The sequence below is a fragment of the Hyperoodon ampullatus genome, assembly GCF_949752795.1.
Source record: "Hyperoodon ampullatus genome assembly, chromosome: 5".
Lineage (NCBI taxonomy): Eukaryota > Metazoa > Chordata > Mammalia > Artiodactyla > Ziphiidae > Hyperoodon > Hyperoodon ampullatus.
The window spans coordinates 142,614,667-142,642,057 of NC_136918.1; the positions used below are offsets into that span (position 1 = coordinate 142,614,667).

The window sequence follows — 27,391 nt, forward strand, 5'->3', positions numbered from 1 at the left end:
AGAAGCCTCAGACTCAGCTTCTACAGACCTTACCTTCCCCTGGGCACATAATCTAATTTTACAGCTAGTAACTGAACCCATTCTCTCCCGGGGCTTCTCTTCCGCGGGGGGTGTTCACACATTGGAACAGGACAGTGCTTGTTCCAGGGCCTCAGGAAGATCAGGCAGCCACATCCTTTTCCATACGATGTTGAAATCACAATTGGTCTCCTTGAGACTGGAGTGGCAAATGGTTATCTCAAGCTTGTTTGTGGCAAATGTAACTAACATTTAAACTAACATTTTAAAAATAATCGGATTTAAAATATATAAAGATACCTTGAAATATATAAACATGGTCATTATTTTGGTGGGGAAAAAAACCAAACTGAGTAGAAAATGAGTCGTCGGTGCTGCTTGTGGCACCTTTCTCTAGACTTCCTATCACATCCAGAGTCTCATCTACAGGAAGTTCAGCGGCATCGGTGACTAACAGTCCACACCAGTCTAGTAGTAAGACACACCGATTTCACTTCTTTAATCACCTGCTTGCTCCACTCGACACATATTTACAGACTGTCTGCAGCAGGCTCAGCATTGGGCTCCTGGGCCAGCCCCCAGCTGCAGGAGGATGGGTGGGCCCAAAGTGGGGTGGACTGGCCTGGCTGCTCCTCTAACTTCACTAGCGTCCTCATACCAGCCACTCAACCCACTCTGAGGGTCAGGTGTTTAATCTGTTCAAGGAAAACAAAGTCCCTTGCAGGAATCGTGAAGACAGGTGGGTTCCAGACCCTGTGGGGTTATAGGAGAGTAATCGTTATTTATGTTAATGGCTGTTGGTCGTTGGCAGGTAAGGTTGACATTTCCAAGTATAAAAGTAACTTCCAATGAGAAAGAGACTCATAAATATAGAGAACAAACTAGTAGTTACCAGTAGGGAGACGGGCAATATAGGGGTAGGTGGTTAAGAGGTACAAACTGTAATGTATAAAATAAGCTACAAGGATATATTGTACAACACGGAATACAGCCAATATTTTATAATAACTATAAATAGAGTATAACCTTTAAAAATTGTGAATCACTATATTGTACACCTGTAAGTTACATCAACTATACTTCAATAAGATAAAATAAATCACTGATTTAAAAAGTTATAGTTTCAATATTTTAATGGTTATTTTAGCATTGTTTATTTTACTGTGTGAGGAGATAAACCTTCATGGTTACTCCATGGCCATCTAAGAAACTCCAAAGATGGTTTACATATAGAAGATATAAGATATGAGACTAAAGAGTCTAAAGGAAATTTTTTATAGTCTTATTTTCTTGTGCAAATATCTAACCTAAATACATGGCAAGTAACAGCGATGAACTAGGTGAAAAGATTTAAAATGAACACAGCAAATCATTTAAAAGGCACAAAATATAAAGATCCATTATGTTTAAACTGTAAATGTTTTAGCACTTGTAAGCTTTAAAAAAAAATTCCTAACATACCGTTTTATATATGAGATCAAGCATATACAATTGCAATTCAAAACTTTTAACGTTAGCTTTCAAATACAATAAATCTTATTAGAATATTACATAAGAAAATGCATACTGGATTGAATTTTGCATCTTAATGAGCTGTAGCAAGTTTCTTAGTAAACAGAGAAACTTTATCTATAATTTTGTAAACATTCATATTCGCTGAAATGATTCAACCCACTCCAGTGTCAATAATTTTTATATCACTGAAAACTTCTTTTTTAAAATTTATTCTATTTATTTATTTTTGGCTGCGTTGGGTCCTCGTTGCTGCGCGTGGGCTTTCTCTAGTTGCGGCGAGCGGGGGCTACTCTCCGTTGCGGTGCGCGGGCTTCTCTCATTGCGACGGCTCCTCTTGTTGCGGAGCACGGGCTCTAGGCGCACGGGCTTCAGCAGTTGTGGTTCGCGGGGCTCTAGAGCCCCGGCTCAGTAGTTGTGGCTCACGGGAGCGCTGGTGAGCAGGGGAGGGACAGAGAGGAGCGAGACCCCAGGGATGCTGCTGGTCCTTTTCCCTAAGAATTCCTAGGTCGGCTTCCTCCTCCCTCGGGTCTGCGCATCTCATAGGCGGTCCCTCCGGCTGTGCCCGGCTGCGAGGGGATGTCCCCCCTCCACGTGGCCATTTAGCACGGCGCGCTGACCCTGCGAGCCGGCGAGGGGCCGGGAACTGCCTCTCTGTCCCACCGTGTGGTCAGGACGACCCTGCAGGCCAAGGACAGGCAGGGGCGAGGACTCTCATGGGGCAGGGTCCCGGCGCCTTGACTGTGAATGAGTTTGCCGGTCCCTAGGCGGGGGGGAAGGTCCCTGCCTCAGGATGGCGTCGGGCTCCAAGGACTGCGCTTGGCAGGCACCAGGCGATGGATAAACAGTGTCGGTGGTTTATTACTTCTGGGACGTGTGTCTGTTCCGTGGGTTTAAACCTATCTTTGTCCTCCTTGGCGGTCCCCGGAGCAGCGCGCCCCCAGACACAGCCTTCGTAGGCGAACGACTCACTTAGGTCCTGGAGCCAAGCTGACCGTGTCCCCGGGGTCCAGAACGAAGCCAGCGCCTTTAATGTCCTCCCGCTGGAGCGGCCCACAGGGAGGGGGCAGCCGAGCCCAGGCCAATCGGCGGCATCCTCCCGGCCCCGCCCCTCCCCTCCCTCCCCCGCCCCTCCCCCCCTCCCCCGCCCCTCCCCTTCCTCCCCACCCCCTCCCCGCCTCCTCCCCCTCCCCTCCCCCATCCTCCCGGCGGCTCCTCCCAGCCCTGCCCCCTTTCTGCCCGGCAGGCTCCTCTCTAGGAAGGTGGCCTTGCTTTCCTGGAGCTGCAACTCCTGCCGCAGCCTGCATGGCTGCTTTTGAGAATTCTCCGCATGATTTGAACGCTGTTTGCTGAAAGAACATAACTTGTTCACTGCTGCCATTCTGCCTCCATTAATTCTGAAAAAGTGATTTGGGAGAAGAGGGCACCAGGAGCAGGGTTCCTGGCGGGCATTTTCACAGCCGCCCCAGGGGCCGGGAAGGAAAGGAAGGAGGGGGGCCTGACTCCCAATTTCGAGCTTTTCTCAAGCAAACATGTTCTTTTTACCCAAACCTCCCGTTTCAGAGACCCCTTCTCTGACGCTAGTGGTCCCATACCTGTCCTTCCTGGGGGTCTCCCTGTGAGGTCATTCACTGGGTCAGTGCCCTGGCAACAGAGCATCCAGAGGCGCTCAGGTGCAAGAGCTCAGCACTAAGCAGATGCTTGTTGATTGACACCTGTAATACCGCTCTGCATGCTGGGCTCCTTAAAGCCCCACCCAGGCCCTCTGCTGCCACACTGGACAACAGAGCTGCTCCAAAGGGCCCCTGTCTGGCCCTTATTGGGCCTGCCCATCTACACAGAGCCAGGAGGTGCTCACCCTCCAACATCAAGCTCTGGGCACCTGTGACCCCGGAATTCCTTGCCCAGATGTCCCGAAGCCCACTCTTCACCCCCTGCATGGATCTATCCTCCAGAGGATGACCCCACTGCTGGTGTGAGCGCCCCAGGCCTAAGGCATGGCCAGAGGAAGCTATCTGCGGGGGATGAGGGTGGACCTGGGGGTGGGCCTGGGAGGCCTCTCTCTGCAGGCCACAAAGCTGGAGGTGGAGAGAAGGAGGGGCTGGGGTCTGAGATTTCCCAGCTGGACTCTGGCCCTCCAAGGTGTTGTGAAGGTGTGTTTGTCAAAGCGGAAGGACAGAATACATTTTATTTAACACTTTGTTATAGCTTGATTTATAATTTCCACCAGTAGATTTCAGTCTGTACCCATCCCCGGGAGAAATGTCTGCACGGTCTGATCACCAAGACACTAGCTCTACCCTACTGACAACCCCCTGGGGGAACTTCTTTTCCCATGCCAGCCCCTGGGCCATTTGGTCATTTTCCAGCGGGGTCATTACAGCCCCCCTCCAGTCTTCACACTGCAGCTGATGTTCTGAAAACACAAAACCCACCTCACTGTTTGAGTTTGGAAATGGACCCGCCTTTCTAGCTTCATCTTCTGGTCTCCGCTGCTCTTGTCCTTGGGCGGCCCTCCCCCACCCTGCTTCTCCCAGGTCCTCCGACTCAGGCTCCCCAGGGCCTTTGCACAAGCTGTCCTGTCTGTCTGGGAAGCTCAGCTGAAGCCTAGTTTAGTCCCACTCAGTGCATCTCTCTGTTTTCCCAGTCACATACTTTTGTTACAAGCTCATGGGGCATGTGGCTGGGTGTATCATCGTGTTTACCGGGGGGCTGCTGATTAATACCTGGTTCCTCCACTCTGGGCCCCGTGGGGACAGGGAAGCCTCTCTCCCTCCCCCGGCAGAGGCCCATGTCTGACGCTGCCCCGCCCACCTGTCCTGGATCATCACTGATCACCACCCGCTGTCTGTCCCAGCCACTGGCCTTTTTTCCCCGGCCCCTCTGCATGTGTGGCTCCTGGTCCTGGGACGCTCTGGCCCTAATCCTCGGTGGGCCTCACCTGCCTTCATCTCTGTCTGTTCAGTGTCACCACCTCCCCTTCCTGTCTACAACAGCACTGACCCACTCTACCCGGACGGCAGCCCCTCGGAGTCACGCGGGAGGCTGGGGGCTTTGTCATCTCTCTGCTGACACCCACTCTTGGTGAGTTCGGTGACTCAGGATGAGTCCTGCTTGGCTGGCCTCCAGAGCCCCCAGGGCCTGGGTGGTACAGCACGGGCTCCCTAGGTCAGGAAGTCCCCAGACTTCCTCCCCACACGTACGTTTAGTATCTCAGCGTGCCTAGGCCCAAAGAAGTGCCCGGAAGTTTTGTTTGTTAAGTTAGAATCAAACAACTTGAAAAGTATTTATGGGAAAACGGTCTGGAAGGTCCTCAAAGAGTTAAGCAAAGAATCATCATAAAATCTACAATTTCCCTCCTAGGAATATCCCCCCAAAGAACTGAAAAGAGGAATTCGAACAAAACTTGTACACAGATGTTCACACAGCCAGGAGGAGGCTAACCCCTCCCCCCGCCCCGCCCCCCACACCTGAGCCACGCCCACCCCAGGGCCCGGGTCCTGCATGCACGTCGCCTGCAGGGTCTCTCCTATCGCTGCTCCAGATCAGCCCTCACCAGCCAAGACCTTCCTCTCCAAGACGTCTATTTGGAAAGGAATTGTCCTTGGGTACTCCTCACACACACCCAGGTGGCCTTACCAAGTTCTCAAGGGAGCGTCTCGGCAAGGTGGACTTCTGCCACCTGCGGGCCGAGCGTGGGAATTGCAACGGCGGCCGCTGGGGAATCAGGCTCCCAGCCAAACGCTCTGCCGGTCGCTCGGCAGATCCTCGTGGTGCGCAGCTTTGTGTCGGGCACCGTGTAGGCAAGGGTGGCCGTGGCCTGGCTCTGGCCCCCAGGGTCCATCAGACTGGGCTACAGGGGCAGCATGGTGGTGCTCGGGCTGCCCGTGGTGTCCAGTCCTGCCTCGCCACCTCCCAGCGGGTGAATGAGCTCTCCGCTCAGTTTCTCCCTCTGTAGAAGGAAGAAGGTGGAACTGAGGGTCCCGACTTCTCAGGATTGTGGGAGTTAAACAGACAAACGTGTCCCCAGGACCGTGTCTGCATGGCCTGTGCCAGCGTCAGCACGATTGTGTTTTTTCTTCCTGTCTGGGCTGTTTTCATGGGCTTTCAGTGATGCACTGAAAACTTCTGCTGTTAATTCCATCTGGTGTACTTTCCCATTGAAAATACGCTTCTGTTAAAATATTATACAATTTGTAAAAGCAAAACAGTGGAAGCAACTCAGATCCCCAGTGATGGGGCCCTGGGTGAATTATTGTCACTCATCCACATGGAGGAGTAGCTGGCAGTCAGGAAGAGGCAGGAAGTCAGTCCCTAGGGGTGGCGCTGGGCGATCACAGAGATCTCTGTGGACGGAGCAACGGGGAGCGAAGCGCGAAGCGTGCATTACAGCTTGTCCAGGACAGGTGGGGGATAGGAAGGCAGCCAGCCACCCAACTATCATAACCCATCTATCAATCAACTGCCGTTCAATTATCTATCTGTCATCTACCCATCATAATCTATCAGCTATCTATCATAATCTATCAACTATTTATCAACTATCTATGTACCTATCTAGCATAATCCATCTATCAATCAGCAATCATTCAACTATTTATCATCTAACTATCATAATCTATCAACTGTCAACTATCTATCATCTATCTATCTTCTATCTATCTATATTTTAAAAATAAGCAATAGGAGAATAATCCATAAGTATCATTGAAGGATACCTATGGGGGGGGGGTGGAGAACAGGAAGACCTGGGGTGGAAACCCACCAATTTGGACATGCCTTGTTTTAAAGTTTTCACTTTGGAACCATGCAAATAGTTCACTTACTTACAAAACAAATTAACTTTTAAAAAGCAATCCCTAAAGGTCAAAAATAAAATAGGACAAACCATGTGTATATCCTTTTGGAGGCCTGACTGACCAGAGGGGAGCTATCTCAGGTGACTTGGAAACATGGAAATTTGAAAGTCACTCACTCCTGGGGAAAATACCCGAGGACAAAAAGAACAATGAGAAAGAGAGAAAAATCTTAGACCTTTCCCGACAATCATGCTGTGGGTATTATTATTCTGGGACTGGTGTATGTTGAGGAATAAAGCAAATGAGATATTCAGAGTCTGTTATTACCTGTGTTGTGGAGTTTTTTCCTTTTGAGAGAGTGGAAGTTAAGGAGCTCTGAACTTAAAGTGAATATTAGCTCAGAGTCGTCAGCAGAACTGATAAAATTAGATACTGTAAACGTGCTGTAAATTGGGCTGGTTATCCATCATAATCTAAGTGCATATATGGGGGGGGTTGTTCCTTGAAACAGCAAAGGTCTCTCCTCCGCTGCACCTTCTGTCAACTATTTTTATATAGACACAGAATTCCCATTTCTACCAAAATGAGAGGCATTGTATTTATTGCAGTGAACCTTTAGGCCATCCTGAGAATCAAAGGTGAGATAGATTATTCAAAGTTTACTTACAGTCTCTTAAAATGCCAAAGCCCTCCCCGCCTGATCAATGACTTCCATTCATGATCACTGATGAGATTATCAAAATTTTTTATTTTTCACTATTAATTCTAAAGGTCAACAAAACATATTCACTTTCTGGAATAACATCGCGTTTGAGAGTTATCAGACAACAGTAGGTCCAAGTTATACATGCAACGAATAAAATTATTCTGCAGAAATCAGGGTTTTCATGCTTTCAGTAATCGACTCCTGTTCGGACTCCTGATCCGAAATGCTGGAAGGTGATTGGAGTGAAATCCCACCTGCTGATCCTGAGAGACTGGTCACGTGAGGTTCCCACGAGTTCACCTAGAGAGGCACTGGCAGTTGTAAAGCTGGAGAGAACTCAGATGAAGGTGACTTCCATCAATGTCATCCTTCGATTATTCTCAAACACACCTCTGCTTTATGGCTACACATTTCATTTGTAATTTAAAGCTTAAACAAACGGTGCATTTTTAAATGCTCCTTTTTAATTTGCAGAGAGAAAAGTCATTTTTTTTTTTTTTGGTACGCGGGCCTCTCACTGTTGTGGCCTCTCCCGCTGCGGAGCACAGGCTCCGGACGTGCAGGCTCAGCGGCCATGGCTCATGGGCCCAGCCGCTCCGCGGCATGTGGGATCTTCCCGGACTGGGGCACGAATCCGCGTCCCCTGCATCGGCAGGCGGACTCCCAACCACTGCGCCACCAGGGAAGCCCAAAAAAGTCAATATTTATTATTAAAGAATGTGGCTGAAATACAAGACCTGTCTAGAGGGAAGCAGGGAAAAGATCAAAGGCGTGACTGCAGAATACATGGCAAAATTAATTAACTTTTATAAAACTTTATTCTGAAACTGCATTCCCTCCTAAGGTCTAAAGCACTTTTCTTTACCCCGTGTGTGTGCACGTGTGTGAACCTGAACCAGGGTCTCCCCACTCAGCTGCATCAGACCCCCTCCCCAGGGCACCGTCACCCAGACATGCCCGCCACACCCACTGCCCATCACACAGATGACCCCCCATTCTACACATGGCATTTCGGGGCCTCTGGGCAAGGGACTGGTGGAGGTAGCCCTACCCGCACCCAAAGAACCAGGAGGACCGGCAGAGATTTGAGGAACGTCTCCAGTGTGAGAGGCAGAAAATAATCAGAAAAGGGGAACTCAGAAGAAACAGAGCCAGTCCAGAGAAAACTGCGGGAAACTTAAAACAAGAGACCTGCACATAAGCTCAGGGGAACAAGATATTTGCACCTATGAAGTCAGAACAAGATGGGGCGGTGGGGAGAAAGATTACTAGAGAACCAGAAAGAACTCTTAGAAATTAACACACAATCGTAAAACTAAAAAATTGAAAAGCCACGGAGGTCTACCAGAGATTTCAACAAAAGACAAAGAGATGGAAGGAAAAATTAGAGTAGATCAGCAGGAAAAGGCCAACGTCCGATTCACAGGAATTCCAAAAAAAGGAGGAGAGAGAAATGGAGAGATTGGAAAGTTATCAAAGAAAGAACACCGGGACCTTCCAGGACTGGCCTACAGTATGTGCTCCACGTCCACAAAGTAAAAATTCGGAAGAGAACGAAAACAGGGAGGACAAGGCAGCAGAACACCCTCCACTTCTCACACCTCATCTCCCAGCCCCGGTGGGGCACTCACCTTGAGACACCCCCATCAAATGATTTTATTTCTCTTGGGTAAATACCTAAGAGTGGGATTGCTAAACTGAGGGGGAGATGTACGCTTAACTTTAAAAGATACTGACAGACAGTTCTCCAAGGCAGCTGAACCATTTTGATCTCCCACCAATGCCAAGTACACACACACACACACACACACACAAATGCACACATACATACACACATATAGACATATGTACTTACATACATATATGTACACACATACACATATATACATACCTATCTTATTTTATATGTACATACATATATGTACGTCTTTTAAAAAAATTAAGACTTCATTTTTTTAGCAGTTTTGGGTTTACAGAAAAATTACACAGAAAGTACAGAATTCTCATATACTCCCATCCCCCTGCACCCCTACAGTTTCACCCATTATCAACATCATTATTTGTGTCCTGCGTTGTCATAATTTATGAACCAATACCAGTAAATTAGTTTTAACTAATAATTAAAATTTAACGTTTACATTAAGTAAACTAATGTTAACATTTAAATTAACTACACATTGAAAATAGGTGAATGATTTTTTTTTTTTTTTTTTTTGCGGTACGCAGGCCTCTCACTGCTGTGGCCTCTCCCGTTGCGGAGCACAGGCTCTGGACGCTCAGGCTCAGCGGCCATGGCTCACGGACCCAGCCACTCCGCGCCATGTGGGATCTTCCCGGACCGGGGCACGAACCCGTGTCCCCTGCATCGGCAGGCGGACTCTCAACCACTGCGCCACCAGGGAAGCCCGATTTTTTTTTAAGTGTTCCATTTTGGGATCAATTTTAAATACTTTCACTTTCTGTGGAAATAATTTCTTCTGCAACCGGCTAATATCTGCGTACAAGTCACTAGCGAGCAGAAGGGGCAGACGTGCGTACGTGGGCTGGGAGCCAGGTGCACCTTAGCCAGGTAAATACTGACAGGCCGGAGCCCGGAGGAGACAGCAAGATTGGGCTGTCAGTTCCCTGAGGGCCACGGTACAACCTGGGGTTAGAGTTCAAGGAGAGATCCCTGCCTTTCACGCCAAAACCTTCTATAAGCTCTCCTGGAGATGCTTTTGTATCTATTACATAAAAAACTACCCATTTTGGGGGCTTCCCTGGTAGCGCAATGGTTGAGAGTCCGCCTGCCGATGCAGGGGACACGTGTTCGTGCCCCGGTCCGGGAAGATCCCACATGCCGCGGAGCGGCTGGGCCCGTGAGCCATGGCCTCTGGGCCTGCGCGTCCGGAGCCTGTGCTCCGCAACGGGAGAGGCCACAACAGTGAGAGGCCCACGTACGGCAAAAAAAAACCAAAACAAACCAAAAAAACTAGCCATTTTTTTTTAGGAGTCTGGGATTAGCATATACATACTACTATCTATCAAATAGATAATCAACAAGGACCTACTGTAGAGCACAGGGAACTCTACTCAATATTTTATAATAACCTATATGGGGAAAGAATCTGGAAAAGAATGGATATATGTATATGTATAACTGAATCACTTAGCTGGACACCTGAAACTAACACAACATTGTAAATCAACTATACTCTAATATAAAATAAAAATTAAATTTAAGAAAGGTATGGCATTTAAAATAAATCACCATTATGAATTTAATGGAGAAAATATTAAATTATATAGCCTTTTGTCTTTCTCTTTTCTGTTGGCTTTGTTCCATATTGGTGTAAGATGTTAAGCAAAAATTTGATATTTTATTAACTCAAATTCATATGATCATTTTCTTATTTTAAGATCGCATAACATAAATCAGAAATGCTTTTCAACCTCTCCATCATATCTGAAACTTGAAGTGCTGAAGATCATTCTTCCATTCATTCAATAAAGTCTTACTTAATTAAAAAAACCAACTATCCCATTGACTTTTCTTCAAGCTGGTAAGAAGCTTCGTGTTATAGTTAAGCATATGACACCTCCCAGGTGTACGGTTCCTGGCTTGCTACCAGTGATCCCTGAGGACAACGAACCTCAGTTACTTTCGTCCAGCTGTCTTCCTGATTTTGTCCAGTTGTCACAGCAACCACAATTCCAGAGACGTCTGTCTCAGAGAGGAGACATTTACACAAACCGCAGGGCACAACAGACGGCTTGCGTAGCTACCGAAAAGGAAATCGGTGGAAACGCGAAAACAATCCGGTTTATCTGAGGCAAGATTTTACCTCTTCAATGTGCAAAACCAAACAAAAGCCTTTGCAAGCCACCGCCGTAATATCTGCATTACTATTAAAAGGTAATTTAGTAGCAAAGATGTTTAAAGGAATGTCAACTGTCTTGAATAAATATACATTCTGTTTCCAACAAACCCCAGCTATTTGTAGGGTGCTGTGGCATGTGTTAAAGCAGCGGTTTAAAATATTTTAACCTACAGCCCCAGTGGTCCCACACTTCCAGGATGGTCTCTACTTCAACGATGATCGGGGGTGGGCTCCGCGGGCCCCCTTCCTCCTCAAGCCCCCACCCCCGTGCTGGCTTCCTATTCCCTTCGGTGCATTGACAAGGGAAGGTCGGACTGGATGGTCCCTACTAACTGCCAGGGGCTCCCCGTGGCCACTCAAAGCTGCAGGGAGAATGAAGCGCCCCCAACACTGCAAGCAACCGCAGACTGCCTTGGTCAGAGGTAGGAACTGAGAGAAAGAAATCATAGTTGCTATGGAAACCAAACATTTTTCTATGCTAAACTATTCAGCATCAAATCTTGGGCCAGGTGCCAAAAAAATGAAAACCACCATTTAAAAAAACCTCATTACCAGGAAATTCAGAATATAAAGAGTCCTTTTTTTTTTTTTTTTAAGATGAATTTGTCATTTTCTCTAGGGATTCACCTCGGTCTTTCCTTCCTCAGCTTTGGTAGACTCTAATTAATCAAATTCAGAAACTTGACTTATTCTTTACCCTTTTCAGAATAGACTAGTACATAGTTATAAAGTGACATATCTTTTTGAATGTAAGTTAAAAAATTTCCATAAAGTGATCTGTGCATTATCGGAAAAGTACAAAGCATTCTAACTCACCAGGAATTCTAATCTGGCTCCACAGAATTCTCTTATTGGCAAAGTATTTGCTACAATACTGATAAATACATGCTCTAAAATTAAACACAAACGCACCAAAAACTGAAACATAAACTTGTTAGTAAAGTATGGTTTAATAAAAGATTCTTTAAACATATAACTCATATTTTTCCTGAAAATCTACATGAGGTAAAAGTAAATACCAGTGAGGCCCACACAGAAAGCAGAGTTGAACACAGATAGAAATAATCAAAACAAAATAAAGTTGCAATTACAACATTTTAAATATAAATTGTGATAATGGATCAGCAAATGTAAGTATTTCAGAAGACATTTCTACCTACACTCTGATGTACTGTTAAACACTCATTTGCAAAAACACGCTCAATGAATATGAAGAGTAGAAACCTATTCTAGGTTTTCCCTGATGGCGCAGTGGTTAAGAATCCGTCAGCTAATGCAGGGAACACGGGTTCGATCCCTGGTCCGGGAAGATCCCACATGCCATGGAGCAACTAAGCCCGTGCACCACAACTCCTGAGCCCGTGCTCTAGAGCCCGTGCTCTGCAACAAGAGAAGCCACCGCAATGAGAAGCCCGCACACTGCAATGGAGAGTAGCCCCTGCTCACCACAACTAGAGAAAGCCCGCGCGCAGCAACAAAGACCCAACGCAGCCAAAAAAAAAAAGAATGTGTATATATGTATAACTGAGTCATTTTGCTGTACAACATTGTAAATAAACTATACTTCAATAAAAAACGAAAATTGAAACCCTTGAAGGTTCAGGGGGAAGTCCGAGAGGAGAAAAGATGAAGAGAAAAGGCTGCAGGACTAGTGCAGGTTAGGAAGTTGGTTCGTGGGTTTGAGAAGTGAAAGGCTATTAGACAAAAGGCTATAATCACCTCTCCTTGATATTTATCACAAACAGAACAGGAAGGAGTACCCTCAATTATCCGACATGAGGATGTTTTTGGACAGAAACAATTACATTAATTACAAACCTCTTCCACTTGCCTCATTAACAATAAAACAAATCATGTCTGGGGGAGTTTAGCCATGTTTCTGTTCTTGGTTTGAAATCAGTTGCCGAATGGCAGCTCAGGGCTGTAAAGCTTGCGTTGTTCCCAAGTTGAGGAAAAGACGCTCTTCTGGGCTGTGAGTCACCGGAGCCAGGGATGAGCCCAGGATGAGCTGGTTCCCAGTAGGAGTTTTGATGGTAGTAGTGGTAGTAGATTTGCACAGCAAGCTAGAGGCGACGGTAAGCCCTGGAGAGTCAGAAGTCTGACTGCGCCTGGTGACTAGCCGGTTAGACTGTTTAGGCTTTGACCCCCTTGAAGGCAGATCGGGGGTGGGGTGAGGGTAATTACAGCCAGAGCGGGAAAGCTGAGCCACGGCTGACAAACAGTCGGATGGGAGCCAGTGAAGTCATAATGTTTTGTTGCATTTGCAATTAAAAAGAGGAAAAAAACAGTATGGAGGTAAAAGTAGAGCTAAAAAGCAAGAAGCTAAAAGTAGAGTTGCCATATGATCCAGCAATCCCGCTCCTGGGCACATATCTGGACAAAACTATAATTTGAAAAGATGCATGCACCCCAATGTTCATAGCAGCACTATTCACAACAGCCAAGACATGGAAACAACCTGACTGTCCACGGACAGATGAATGGATAAAGAAGATGTGGTACATATATGCAATGGAATACGACTCAGCCATAAAAAGAAATGAAATAATGCCATTTGCAGCAACATGGATGCAGCTAGAGATGATCATACTAAGTGAAGTAACTCAGACAGAGAAAGACAAATACCCTATGATATCACTTATATGTGGAATCCATAATATGACACAAGTGAACATATCTACGAAACAGCAACAGATTCACAGACATAGAGAACAGACTGTGGTGGCCAAGGGAGAGGAGGGTTGGAGGAGGGAAGGATTGGGAGTTTGGGGTCAGCAGATGCCAACTATTATATATAGAATGGATAAGCAACAAGGTCCTACTGTAGAGCACAGGGAACTATATCCTGTGAGAAACCATAATGGAAAAGAATATGAAAAAGAATATATATAGGTATAACTGAGTCACTTTGCTGTGCAGCAGAAATTAAACACAGCTTTGTAAATCAACTCTACTTCAATACAATTTTGTAAAAAATAAAAAGGAAAAAAATAGGCCTCTGTTTAAAAAAAAAAGTCTCTGTACTATTTGGTGCCACATTCAGATGCTGGTTATTTTGGGAACATTCTGATGAATCCCTGTGGGATGCTCTTAGTCTGAAGCCTAAGAATGTTGGCTTGGTGTGGGCCAGCTACACTGGCATCTTCTTTTCTTAAGAGGAACTGTTTGGCCATTCAGGCAAAAATTCACAATGTCTCCAAAAGTACGGACACGGTTCTAAATATAAGCAAAGAAACCCAATTCCACACACATGACATTACAGATCCATTAAGACAACGTTTTCTAACGATATTCCACTGGCAGTGAAGTGTACCCTTTGCTTGAGAAACCCCGCGTCATGTCACTATGAGACGACAGCCATCTCAGGGGGCCATTGGAGGGACTGGCTGAGCTGACGGTGGTGGAGCCCCGAGAAAGCAGGAGTTGGGGCTGTCACTCTTCTTATCTGAAATTGACATGCAGGGTGTTTAAATACAACTCCTTTTGGGCTTCCCTGGTGGCGCAGCGGTTGAGAGTCCACCTGCCGATGCAGGGGACACGGGTTCGTGCCCCGGTCCGGGAAGATCCCACGTGCCGCGGAGCGGCTGGGCCCGTGAGCCATGGCCGCTGAGCCTGCACGTCTGGAGCCTGTGCTCCGCAACAGGAGAGGCCACAACAGTGAGAGGCCCACGTACAGAAAATAAATAAATAAATACAACTCCTTTCAGTTATGTTTTTGCTGATGCTTACGAGATGTATCCAAACTGAAATCTAGGGACATGCACTTCAGCTCCGTTTCTAAAGAACTCGAAAAATCAGTGTCCAACCTACCAAAAAGATAACCAACCGCAGTGAAAAGATACTGAGATACTAAGAACACGAGGCATGGGTATTTTGTTTTTCACTATAGCATTTATTAGAAATTTCCAGCAGGATGGCAGGGGAGGGGAGGGAGGTCCAAGAGGGAGGGGATATATGTACATATGGCTGATTCACTTTGTCGTACAGCAGAAACTAACACAACATTGTAAAGTGATCATACTCCAAAAACAAAAAAACTTCCATTGTTCTATTCCACTCATCATGTGTCTCCAATAGACTGTTACACCGAGGATGCTAGAAAGTGATGTAGGGATGACTGGCACGCATGGGGGCAGTCCAGGGAATACGATTTTTGAAAACCATAGGGTGCTTGCTGACATGTACTTCAGGGTCTGCAGAAATGTACTACAATGTTGGACATGAAACCTATATGATTGTGTCGAATGAGTGTCTTCTTTTTTTTTTTTTTTTTTTTTTTTATGGTACACGGGCCTCTCACTGTCGTGGCCTCTCCCGTTGCGGAGCACAGGCTCCGGACGCGCAGGCCCAGCGGCCATGGCTCACGGGCCCAGCCACTCCGCGGCACGTGGGATCTTCCCGGACCGGGGCACGAACCCGTGTCCCCTGCATCAGCAGGCGGACTCTCAACCACTGCGCCACCAGGGAAGCCCGAGTGTCTTCTTTACTGCCATTTCCATTATGTGATCGTTTAACATAACGAAGGGCACTTGTTGTAAAGAAAGAACCATTTTCTGCTAAATGGTCACCTGCCATTAATCATGAAGTATGAAGAATCAAAAGGCTTGATTATGTTTTACTATTTGCTAACAAGGGGCAAAAATCATAACTTAATAAACAAAGTTGAAGAAGTAATTAATAATCTTATCCATAAAATCGAGTCATTGGAGATTAGGATTTCCAAGAGTCTCATGAAGACAGAAATTTCAAGTGATAATTCCAACCGGATATAACAAAGTTAGTTAGGTTTTTGTGGGGGAGTGCTTCAAAGCTTTGGTGGCCACCCTTGGGAAAAACACTTGCCTATTAATCTCTGTGGGTCAGGCTTACTGTCGGGGGGTGGGGGGGCTCAGGGGAAATGATGAAATGATGAGAAGCAGCACAGTCCCCGCCCTTCTGGAACTTACTGAACAGCAGGGAGGCACATATAGGAACAAATGCATACAATGAGTAAACAGCCAGTGTAATCGCCCACTGGCGCGCACTGTGCTTGCTTGCTATCAGAGGGCGGGAAATGAGGGCTTCCGGGGGATTCCAGGAGGCTTCCCTGAGGAAGGGACGTTTGAGCCGCGATCTGAGGGCCAAGCAGCATTAACCAAGCGGGGGCTCAGGGTGCTGGGCGAGCGGAGGCCCTGGGAGAGGATGGGGAGGGAGGCGGGGCAGCCCCCGCAGGCTTGAGGCCGCAGAAAGGATCGGCGTGTCCAGGGAGCACTTCGGATCCGTTGGAGGACGCTGACCTTGGTGCGTGGGTGACACATAGAATGACACCACCGAGGCCACCGTGTGGAGGACAGATTCCTGGGGACGAGAGGGGCCCAGGTGGACCCTTAGGGGCTGTCAGCTGGGAAGGTGGTCATGGGGATGGTGACACCCAGACATTCCCAAAGGCACAGGGGGTGTAAGCGTGGGATGGCTCTGGGCTCCCACCCGTGCCAGTAGGTGGAGGGCAGGGCTGTGGGCCGTGAGTGGGTACAGTCGGGGAGCGCCGGGTTTGGGGCCGGGGGTCATGAACTTCGGAGTCAGACGTGCGAGCTTAATGGTCCTTGGCGACATCCAGGTGATGAGTCCGTGTGCGTTCCCAGAACAGAGGATGGCAACGCACAAACGAAACGGCGGCCGCTCCTGACCCAGCACCCTCACCCCCAGCCCCGGATCATTCTGGAGACTCCGACAGGGCAGCTTGTGGATTTCTAGAACATTTCCCCCAACACTGCGGCCGTGTCTTCTCTTTCCTTTGTGACCTTGCTACCCTGTTTTGTGGCTAAAACTAGGAAGAGAGAATTCCTGGGGTTGAGGGCAAGCTGCAGATGGTCACGCGAGGGGGTGATGCAGTGCACCCAGGAGGAGGTGAAAGGCCCAAGTGGAACAGACGGTAAACAGCGGCACCAAGCCCCGGGTCCTGCACCCTCACTCTTCCCGGGAAGTATGCTGGGCCGGGCTCTCTGCAAAGATTCAGGGTGGGTCTGTGTCCCATTGAAGGGACTCCTTCCCATGGAGAGGGGGCTCCGTCTCCCTCCTTATGGAGCAAATGTGGGCAGACAGACCGGACGACAAGGAAGAGCTGGAGGCTTGGTGCCAAGGCAGTCAGGATGTGGGGCGCCTGCCCTCAAGTGTCGTCCGGATGCCAGCGGCCTGCACCTGGGACTGCAGGGCCCCGGGGAGCCACAGGTCTCGGCTCAGGGAGGAGAAGCCTCAGGTCCATGGGTACCAGGGCTCGGGGGGGAGGGGTGGTCCCAGCCAGCTCATTGTGCGGGTCACCCAGGTAATTCTGCTGCCTGCAGCACACGCAGGTCAGATCATTGGCTGTCATTCCAGGACTAGGACCTCCTGATGTGGAGGCGCTCAAGCCAGATGCAAACACCCACAAGAGGAAGCAGCCAGTGGCCCAGCGGTCTCCCCCCTTTCTGTTGGAATTTGTTGCACATACAAGAACATGCTCACAATTTGTTGGACGTTGTGGGGGTGAATCCTATTCACTGGCAGAAGAATTAGCTGCTACCAGCTGTTCTCTAAGATACAACTGAAGTACCTAAAACAAGGTTCTCGTAATTCAAATCCTTAGAAGATCGGATGACACTCCAGGTGTTTCATAACGTTAAGATGACTCTTCCTAACAAATCGGAGCATATCATTATTTGATCCATAAAATAAGGGATCGTTCCAGACCATGTGCCCTAAGAAACGCCTTGCTTACTAAGTTCTCCCCTCTCTCTGGCTGTTCATCTTTTCTTGTGTCCATTCTCTCCATCTAAGCTTTACAAAAAATGCTACAACCACTTGCTTTATTGCTTTTAAACAAACAAACCAACCCTTGTGAAAGCTTCTGATATCTCAGTATCTTGTTTATTTTCAATGTTTGGGTCATTTAAAATAATCCAAGCATTTCACAGGGTCTGAACTACACGGGAATTACAACTGTTCTCAAAATATACCAAGTGTGTCCACTACTTGGAACGGACAATCTGAGCAGAGGGCCAGCAATGGAAAAACACCGCTCATGGCAACTTTTATTTGTCGTTATAGAAACTAACGAGACACGAAATACACGTGACCTCTCAGCCTTGATGCCTTTCAAAATCCAACGGGAAAGTCACTGACACGGCCCTGGGCTGGGAGCCTTGAGCTCTGGCCGCTGTGACTGTGAAGTCCGTGCATCTGCCTCCCGGGCCCCGAATCCTCCAAGGCGGGTCCCTGTCGGTCACAGTGGAGCGGGACCCAGCACGAGGAACACATCCCACTCGGGGCCCCCGTCCCCTCCTCGCCTCAGGGACACTCAATCCCGGGGGCCGGCTCTGCAAGGCTCACACCGTCGGGTGGCACAGAACGACACAACTTCACAAATTCACCGGCCAAAACCAAGCATCTTCTGTTTATTAATTTAGAATAACCCCGAGGGATTCACAGAGCTCAGTGGTCACAACGGCTCCATCTAATTTCCTCCTATGGATACAGCTGTGCACTGGGATCAGTTAAAAAAAAAAAAAGTAAGTATTTTCCATCAGGAAACAGTGGTAGAGGTGCAGAACAGTCTACAGCTGGTAACTCTTTTGGCTGAGTAGTACTTTTTATTTTTTATTTTTTGCTTCCCAGTTTCTTATATGCAAATTCATAGCAACTGTTTTAAGACAACACAAACCTATTTTGCCTCAGACAGTGACCCTATTAGACCAAATATTTCTAGAGAAAACTCAGGAGTCAATTTGATTTTTATTTAGAGTTCTCACTTATTATAACAGGAAGTATGATTAAGCATCTGTGTAGTTAAATAAATGGCAGGAAGTACACTGGGGCCACACAACCTAAATCAGGTTCTTTAAAGACATTTGATGCGTTCTTACTCTAAGCATAAAAACAACTTCTCTTAAAAAAATAAAACTGTGATTTAAAAGGCCTTTGTTTCATAGGGGAGAGGAATAAAAGATAAATGCTAGCGGGTGTTCAATCATGTTTGGATTTTTTACTTGGTCATTCATCCCTTACATTCTGCAAATGCAAAAGGAAATGGTCAGCGATTTTTAAGAAAATACCTTAGGAACCTTGGCGCTTTTGATGAGTCCATGGATACCTGGACCACTTACATTTGGAGAACAGAGACAATACTTAGAAAGTATATCACCCCCAGCCCAAGTTCATTTGATGAAACTATTATGTATAGAGCAGTTAATTATATACATAAATAACATAAAAATAATTATCATAAATTAAAAGTCCAACAATCCCCCGCTACTAATTCAGAGGTGCGAGCCGGGAGTTACCGGTGAGCTGGGTGTGGAGGGTGAATCCTGAAGCCCCTTTCACATGCTGCGTGGGTGATGAACTTAGTTCACGAAAGCATGTATTGCACAAACCAAAGCCTAGCCCCCCTCCTCAAAATCTTGCGATTTGGAATGAAGCGAAGTGCTGAGAACGTTGCATTTTGCATAACAGGTTGTCTGTAGCCTCACTAGCAGCATAAGGTTATTCTGCCTCATTTATCCACTACTGATGGTCTCCCAAACAACGCAGGATCGGGGACAAATACTGATCAGGGCAAAGTAAGGCAAATGTATCATTTCATTCTGGACAGCGTTAAAGCATCAGGAGGGTGGAAATCAAGCTTCTTTGCCCGCCTCTTTGTTTCCCTGGCTGCGCAGTGGGAGGGCTGGCTGCTGGCTGCCACCTTGGTGGTCCAGAGCCTCACCTGCCACTTCTGAAACGGGCGCACACGTGCGAAAGCGCGTTCCCCGGAGGGGCAGGGCTCCCGTCGCTCAGCACATTTATTCACTCATTCGTTAGGGGCACTGACGCTTCTACGGGTCAGCTAACAGCCTTTCTGCTTTCATACTACGTGGCAGGAAATAGCACTGTCTTCGTATTTCAGAAAAACCTATACCTTTCTTGGGTAAAGAGCCAAGCTCATTCAACATTTTTATAGAAAACTGGTCTTGAAACACACCAACCTTTGGAATTAAACAGAAAAAAGACATGAATTTCTCCCTTGTTCTCTAGTGCAGGGGATTCTGGCTGCGCCTCAGCCATAATAAATACATTTGGATGGCAGAGAATCCTGAGACAACCCCAAGGAGCCTCCAGAGGGGCATGAGGCTCACGGCCCCTGCATCGGGGGAGCCGCGTAGAGCTGGACGTGGACCCACAGCCCCACAGTGCAAACGACTTCTGTGTGTTAAAGGAAAATAGAGAACGACGTGGCCTCCGCAGTCTCGATCACACAAGGTATGCTCGAGATAAAGTTAAAAAAAAAAAAAAAAGGAAAAAGCCATACTGAAAATCGATTCACGAATTCTATCACTGAGATGCCTTGGTCAGCGACCTCACATGACCCCTTGCCCGAGAGGAACTCGCGAAGGCCAGAGGAGGGGCGTCCGCTCCCACAGGGCATCTTCCCACATGGTTTCAGCCCAAAGGTGCAGAACGAATTCGACTCAACTCAGATTTCAAAGACAGTAAACGTTACTTGAACTCCTATCTGCTCGTTAGCAAAACAGTGCAGGAGCCAGGAGAAAACGGGCTACATTGTCACACAGTAGCGGAGCCCTAAGGGGAAAAATGAAACAAGCCACTTACATCCCTAATGACACACGGGTCTAACCCTGCTGCTCCCCTCTGGGTTTCCTTTTCCCAAACCCTGCGCCCATCCGCGTTCTGAGAGGGAAGCCTGGGGGCCCGGCCTTGCCGGGCAGAGCATATGGGGCCTGAGGGGGACCTGCTCGGGGTCACTTCTGAGTTCAGCTGACAGACTGTGATGGTTGTTGGGGAATTTGGAGATAATGCTGCAGAAGCTAAGTCAACCTTACTGATACTGCAACGTACGGTGTTTCGTTTTTTGTTTGGTATCCAGCAAACAAATCTCAAATAAAAACGAAAACAGACCACCTGTCTGTGGTTCTCTCTCCCAGGTCCCCGCAAGGTGACTCAGTAGCTGTACATCTGTGGCTGCTGCTCGGCCGGCACCGGGGGCTGGGCGGCCTGCGGGGCGGGGGCCGGGGCCGGCAGCACGTCTGTCTGGGGCACCGCCCGCCAGGTGAGCGGGTGCTGCTCGCCAAGCTGGCTCCCCAGGGGCGTGATGGAGTTGACCAGGGTGGTCAGGTTGATGAAGTGGGCCACCGACTGCGGATTCGAGGCTTCCGGCTGCGGGTGGATCTGGAGGTCGTTCTGGCGGTTGTGCAGCATGGCAGAGCCGCTGACGGTGTCAAAGGTCACGGTCAGGATGGAGTTGTCCAGCTGCAGCTGGCGCTCCGGGGTGGTCAGGTGCCCGACGGCCACCGGCTGGAGGTTGGTAAACTGAGTCCCGGCCGCGGTGCTGATGGGGGTCACGGTGATGTTGGTCAGGCCGACGGAGCTCGACGGGGTGGTCACATTGGGGTCACCCAGCGTCACCACCACCTGGAAGAGTCACGCACAACACGGGACCGTTAGTTCCTGCAGAATCGAGAACAAGAGCAGCTTCCTGTGCTGTACTTTGTCACGGAGGCCATCTCGTGACGCTAGAATCATCACACTCCTGGCCCAAAGGAAGGAGTTAAAACACCTGCTGGTGAGAGATTAAACCAAGTTCATTTTTCCTGGAGAAGGAATTCTAGTGAAAAAGAGAAACAAGATACAGACACAATCAGCTAGAACTGAAAAACAAAGGATTTCAGTAGCTAGGAAAAAAAAACAGAAAAGTAATGAGAAAAACAGAGCACATTCTTCACTGTCTCTTAACTTCTGTGAAGTGATGATGGTAAATGGAAATCCCAACCGTAAAGGTCAGAAGGGCAGTGAACCAATGTGCAGCGCAAGAGCTAATAAATGAAGAAGCAAGCAAAGCTCTTCCCCACAGACAGGGATGAAACGCAGGAACGTCTGCAACCAGGATGACCAGGGCCAGTCAAGGGAGGGGTGTGGCGTCCGACACACGCTGACCGGGAGCTGGGGGCCTCGAAACCCCAGCAGGGAAGCTTTGGTTAAAAGCAGCAGACTGGCCGGCCACACGCCCTGGCGTGCAGGGTCGGGCCCTCCCTGACTGGCCGGCACGCTCAGGCCATTGAGAACCTCCCCAAACTAGACACAGCCCCGTTCCCAACCAGGGAGGATGGCTGTGACTTCTGGGTCTAAGCTGGGAAACGCTCACGGGGAAACGGGGCACGTGCTGACCACGGGCAGAGCCCAAGCCCCCCATACCCGGGGCCCCAGCTCTGCACAAGGAGCGGCGACCTGCTGGATGCTCTGCACGGCAGAGTTGGTCTCGTCCCCGACGCCGCCCGAGAACGTGGCCTCCTTCTCTGAGAACTCGCTGAAGGCGGTCTCCTCGGGCCCCGTGGCCCCGGTCTCCTCCTCTGGCTTCTGCTTCCTCTTGTGAGTCCTCCTGGAGGCTTTCACGTGTTTCCCTTCCGCCAGATCCTCCTGCCCCAGACTCAGTTCAGGCTGCAGGAACAGAAGGCGCGACAACGGCGGGTCAATAGGCCGTGTCCCCGAAGCGGCCAGCGCATCCTGACCCTGTTCCCAGACACCAGGTGACCAGGCTTGTCTGCTAACTTGCACTTCTAAGGACGGGGGCAAGTTCCTGTTGGTTTCGGTTGCTTTTCTTTCAGGTGAAGGATTGTATCTTAGATACAAGTCATATTTTTAAAAGCCACATTTTGTGCTGAAATAGAAACATCTCTAAAAACAGATTTTTTGAGCCACTGTTTCAGCCCTGTTGAGCTCAGTCTGAGACTGAAAAATGCTTTCACATCAGGACTCTCATCCCCTGGCTGAAACAAATTCACTGCAGACACAGTCTTGGATCAAAATGAGGCTGACTGCAAGAACTGTACGGTCACCTTTTCTGGGGACAGCAAATAGGGCCCAATGGTAACGGCGACCCCAGACGGGTGCCCTGCACACGTCTTCTTGAGCTGCTAAGTGTGGCCTGTTTTCCGACCTACAGCTGGGCTGGCCCAGCATCACGGAGGCCGCTGAGCCGAGGTGGCCAGCAAGGCTCTCCACCCTGGTCACCCACCAACCCTCCTGGTCCTCGGCGCCATCCATGAGACTTGCTCCCACCCAGTGGCAGGCAGACCCTGAGGAGGCCTGCCAGGACATGGCCACTGAGGGGTTGCCCTGGCCAGGGGTGGGCGTGGTCCTGGTCCTCCGGGGCTGCTGAGGCGTGGGGCACGGCAGCTCAGTACAACCCGGCCGCTGAGCACCGCGCCCAAAGCTCCGTTGCAAAACACAGACGTAGAAACATGATTTTAAAATAACCGAGAGCATGACACGTTTCCTTTAAAATAAGAGAAGCTCTTTATATAAAGGTATTGACTAAAAATTCCTTTTAAAAGTAAGTTCACCTAATACGTTGAAAGTTATTTTGCTTCTAATAATCTAATCATGCTAATAAGCTTTTCTGGAAACCACCTGTGATGGTTAAGTGTCAACGTGGCTGGGCTCGGGCGCCCGGCTGGGTGGCTGAACACCAGTCTAGAGGCTGCCATGAAGGTATTTTTCAGATGTGATTACCACGGAAATCGGTGGGTACTGAGTCATGCAGAGCATCCTCTGCAATGCGGGTGGGCCTCGTCCCATGGGGCGAAGGCCTCGAGAGAAAAGCCTGAAGCTCCCAGAGGAAGAGGGAACTCTGTCTTCAGATGGACCGGGCACAGCATCAACTCCTCCTGGGTCTCCAGCCTCCGGCCCATCCTGAAAGTTCTGGACTTGCCAGTTCCACACTCGTGGGCGCCAATTCCTTAAAATAAATCTAATTCTCTCTGTACACACACGTACACACGTGTACACAGGCTCTCTATTGACTGTTTTCTCTGGGCAACTGTGACTTAAGAAACCATCTATTCTCTAAAAGGAGGTATGTCAGGATTCAGAAAACTGAAATTCTAGAAACTTTTACAGAAACTAAAAGGCTCCTGGGGTGACAACCAACCAATAAGACAGAGGCAAATGAGCGTGAAACGTGGGTTTTTTTCCCAAAGGCTGCTCAGGACACCTGCCGGGGCCCCTCGGGTGAGACGTCCCGGGCCCCGCGTGCGCAGGGCTCACCTGGACGATACCGATGGAGGAGGCGTCGATGGTGGTGGTCTCAGGGAGGTGGTCCAGGTCGTCGATCCTCACGGCCAGGACCTAGGAGTGACCACAGGGCGGTGAGCCCGGGACACCACGCCCGAAGGCCCAGGCTCAGGTCAGGCGGGACCCAGACACGTGCTGACAGGCCGCCACCCTCAAAGGTGCCCACGCCCTCACGGGCCCTGCTCAGGACTTGAAACCTGGATTCCACAGCCCCGTCCGGGCTCTCCTTCCCTCCTCCCAGGCCCCCTCTCTTCATGTTTCTGCTGTGCTCTCACACACGGGGGTGTTACCTCGCCCCTGTCCACGTGTCACCGCACTGTCCACCGCTCGAGGGTGGAGGCTATTCCTTCCCTTTTAGTTTAGTGAAAACGCTAACGTGCACAGTGCATAATGCATAGTGCATTCTCACTCAATCTTGTTCTTTCAAACCGAGAGCGGAGTGGGATAAGATACAGGAAACCTGTCCTACAAGGAACCACCAAAAATGAGACGCTTACACTGTAAACACCTGACTTTTCTACCTGAAAAGTAGAGAAGTCCGGGTAGTTTCATCGGTCATTTCTGATGAAGTGCACCTGTGAGCCGCACTGGCCGGTCCCCAGCACGCAGACCCTTACGCCACGACACACGCCCGTGGTCCACCCGGTCTTCCCTGAACCTGATCCACACACCTGCTGACGCCGGCTGTACCGTGACTGCGATCACTTAAGTGAACAAATCACAGGTGGGGCGACGGACCCTGAGCGCAGAGAGAACGGAATCCCTGGGAGGGAGGTGTGGTGACAGGGAGTTGCTGAGGAAGGGAAGTGCTGTGCAAAGACTACACGAGACCAGGGAAACCAGGAAAGTCTACCTGCACGGGCTCTTCAGCCAAATGGCTCTGCGAGCATCTTTACATTTTTGCTCAGAAAAAATGAAGAACAAAATTGTAGGCTATACATAGCGGGTGTGGCTCATTTAAGAAGAATGACGGGGAGCTGCATTTCCGGACTTAGGTTCCAAGACCAGGGCTGGGCCTTCTCTGAAAGGATGGCCAGCAAGGTGGTCGTGGTCACGTGGGTTTCAACATAAATGCTGACGTGGCGCTGAGGACCCAAGCGTGACTGTGATGCTGCAAAGCTGAGTCACAGCAGCCGGATGCCACCAACTGTCCTCTCCCACCCTCACCGTCACCAACTCCATTGCTGTCACTACTGTCAGTCACCACCACCTCCACCACTGTCAGTACCCCATCACTGTCACCACCACCATCACCTCCACCGCTGTCACTGTCACCACCACCTCCATCATCATCAACGACGACATCACCAGTGTCCTAGTCACACGGTCTGGAAGCTGATGCCACGAAGAACAACCACAGAAGCATCTGCTGGCTTTGCTCTTATCCGGAGAGAAGACCACGCATGCAAAGTACTTTGTGGGTTTGAATTTTTTTTGAATGTAACATTCACTCAAGGCAGAGGGAAAGACCATACCTTGAAGTAATAAAATCGTATCAATTCTGAAAGGTCTCCAATATGTGAAAGCAGTTTACGCCTAACACCTTAGCCGGCCTCCACGGGACCCCTGCCCCCGAGTCTGTGCCCAGCACTGCGGGGCCCCCTGGCCCGCACCCCTGCACAGCCGGGCCCCAGGGTGGCACCCACACGGCAGCCGAGCCCTCCCTCGGCCTCACTCCATCTATTCCTCTCTGTCTGACTTGTCTGCGTGCTACCCCTCCCCTCTGTCTCCCACCCTAGACGTCGGTCCAGGAGGACGGGGCGCACCCTGTCCGGCCGGTCACCAGCGCTCATCCCCGCAGGCACTTAACTGTATCTGTTTGAGCAACACAGAAGGAAATGACAGAGAAACCTCAGAGGATCAACGGGGGAAGCGGCTGAAGGCGTCAGAGACACAAGGGACTGAGACCAGAGCCCGACGGGGAGCCCTCCGTCTGCTGGAGTCCCCTCCCGAGCGCTGTGCCGCTGGCATGGTGGGCGTGAGAGGAGGTGGCCGCACAGAGGGGCAGGCTAGGAAGTGACCGCCAACCGGACGGAAGAGTCTGCCGAGCTGCTCCGCGCCCGCAAGGCCTCCCGCACCCGGCAACGTGCATCACACAACCCGTCTGCAAAAACTGCTGTACACGCTGTTAGCACGTGTGCCTACAAACACCCACACATCACCAAGAAATCACTCCCACACGTCACGAGCCCCCGGGGGAGCCTGCAGCGCCAGCCCTGGGCCCCAAGACCTGGAGGGCGCTGTCTGCCGGCACCGGGCAGCGGGTAGATGCTGACACTTCGGGCGCCTGCTCTCCCAACTTTGCTTTTCTAGGTGGAAACGCTAGCTGGCCGCTAGGTGGAAAAGGCCGGGAGTGAGGAGAGCGAAGCTGGTGGAGCCCCAGCTCCTCGAGGACCCCAGAACTCAGGGTCGAGGTAACACAGAAAAAGACGCACTTACCATCCAAATGAGGCAGAGGGTGCTTTTATAATTGCGAAAGTAACCCATGTTCGCTAGAGGACATTATTTAAAATGGAGAACAAGAGAAGAAATAGCCAAAACTTCAACGCCAGGAGAAGAAGACCACTGTGTAATGTTTTCGTCCTTTCTCGTTTCGCCCACCCCATTTATATTACATAGGTGAGTCTCCCACAAACACACACAACGTGAACGACATGCTGTGTATACACACGCAGTACACGCACGGTGCGTACGGCTTTCTTACAGCGAACACGCACACTTTTCACTCAGAGTTCTCTGCAAACACGTGACATTCAGGCACATCACTAAACTACCACTAACTTAATAACATTCGTCTTGCTGGACATTGAGGGTTCCAAGTAGTCATTTATAAAACACTGGAGGGATGGTCACGCTACCCCCAGCAGGACACGCCACGGCCGGGCACCCGGCTCACGCCTGCCGCACAAGCATTTTGAATCTAAGAACCTCCTCTAATTCAACGGAGGGAGGATGGCACCTCTACCGTTAAAGGCTTTCTCCTGTGTCTTAACCACAGGTGTTTCCTTTCATGAATCTCCGCGGACACACTGGGTTCTTCATGTTCTTCTCGTGGAATGCATATTACCTTCAATGTTAACAGTTTCTATCTGTTAACGGTAGTAATATCTTAACACATGTCTTCCGTTTTCCCTTTGACCTACAGAAGTTCTAAATGTTAGGCTGCTTGGTCAAATCGTTTGTTCGAGACTCCTTTCACCGCTTTTGCGCTTAGAAAGTTTCCGCCTTTCAGTGATACAGCTGTCTTCCCGTACTTTCTTCTAGCTTTGTTTTTCAGTTTACTTCTTTTTAAAAAGCAATAAATTCTTCAGCGCCCTGGACCTGCCCTTAGAACCAGCCCCCGGGTGAGTCAGCGTCTATCTGCGTCAATACAGCTTCTCCCCCTCGGTCCCCAGGGCCACCTTCTAATCAGCCCC

General features: G+C 49.3%; 1 protein-coding gene across 1 annotated transcript in view; it reads right to left on the minus strand.

Moving 5' to 3' along the window:
* Positions 1-20,846: 20,846 nt before the first annotated feature.
* Positions 20,847-27,391, minus strand: part of PRDM15 (PR/SET domain 15) — a gene marked incomplete at its 3' end in the record, with an annotated part of 42,547 nt that continues 36,002 nt past the window's right edge. Inside the window, 3 exon segments of the mRNA XM_079705390.1 lie at positions 20,847-21,317; positions 22,131-22,340; positions 23,949-24,029. Of these exon segments, the coding sequence (XP_079561516.1) occupies positions 20,847-21,317; positions 22,131-22,340; positions 23,949-24,029 (762 nt within the window).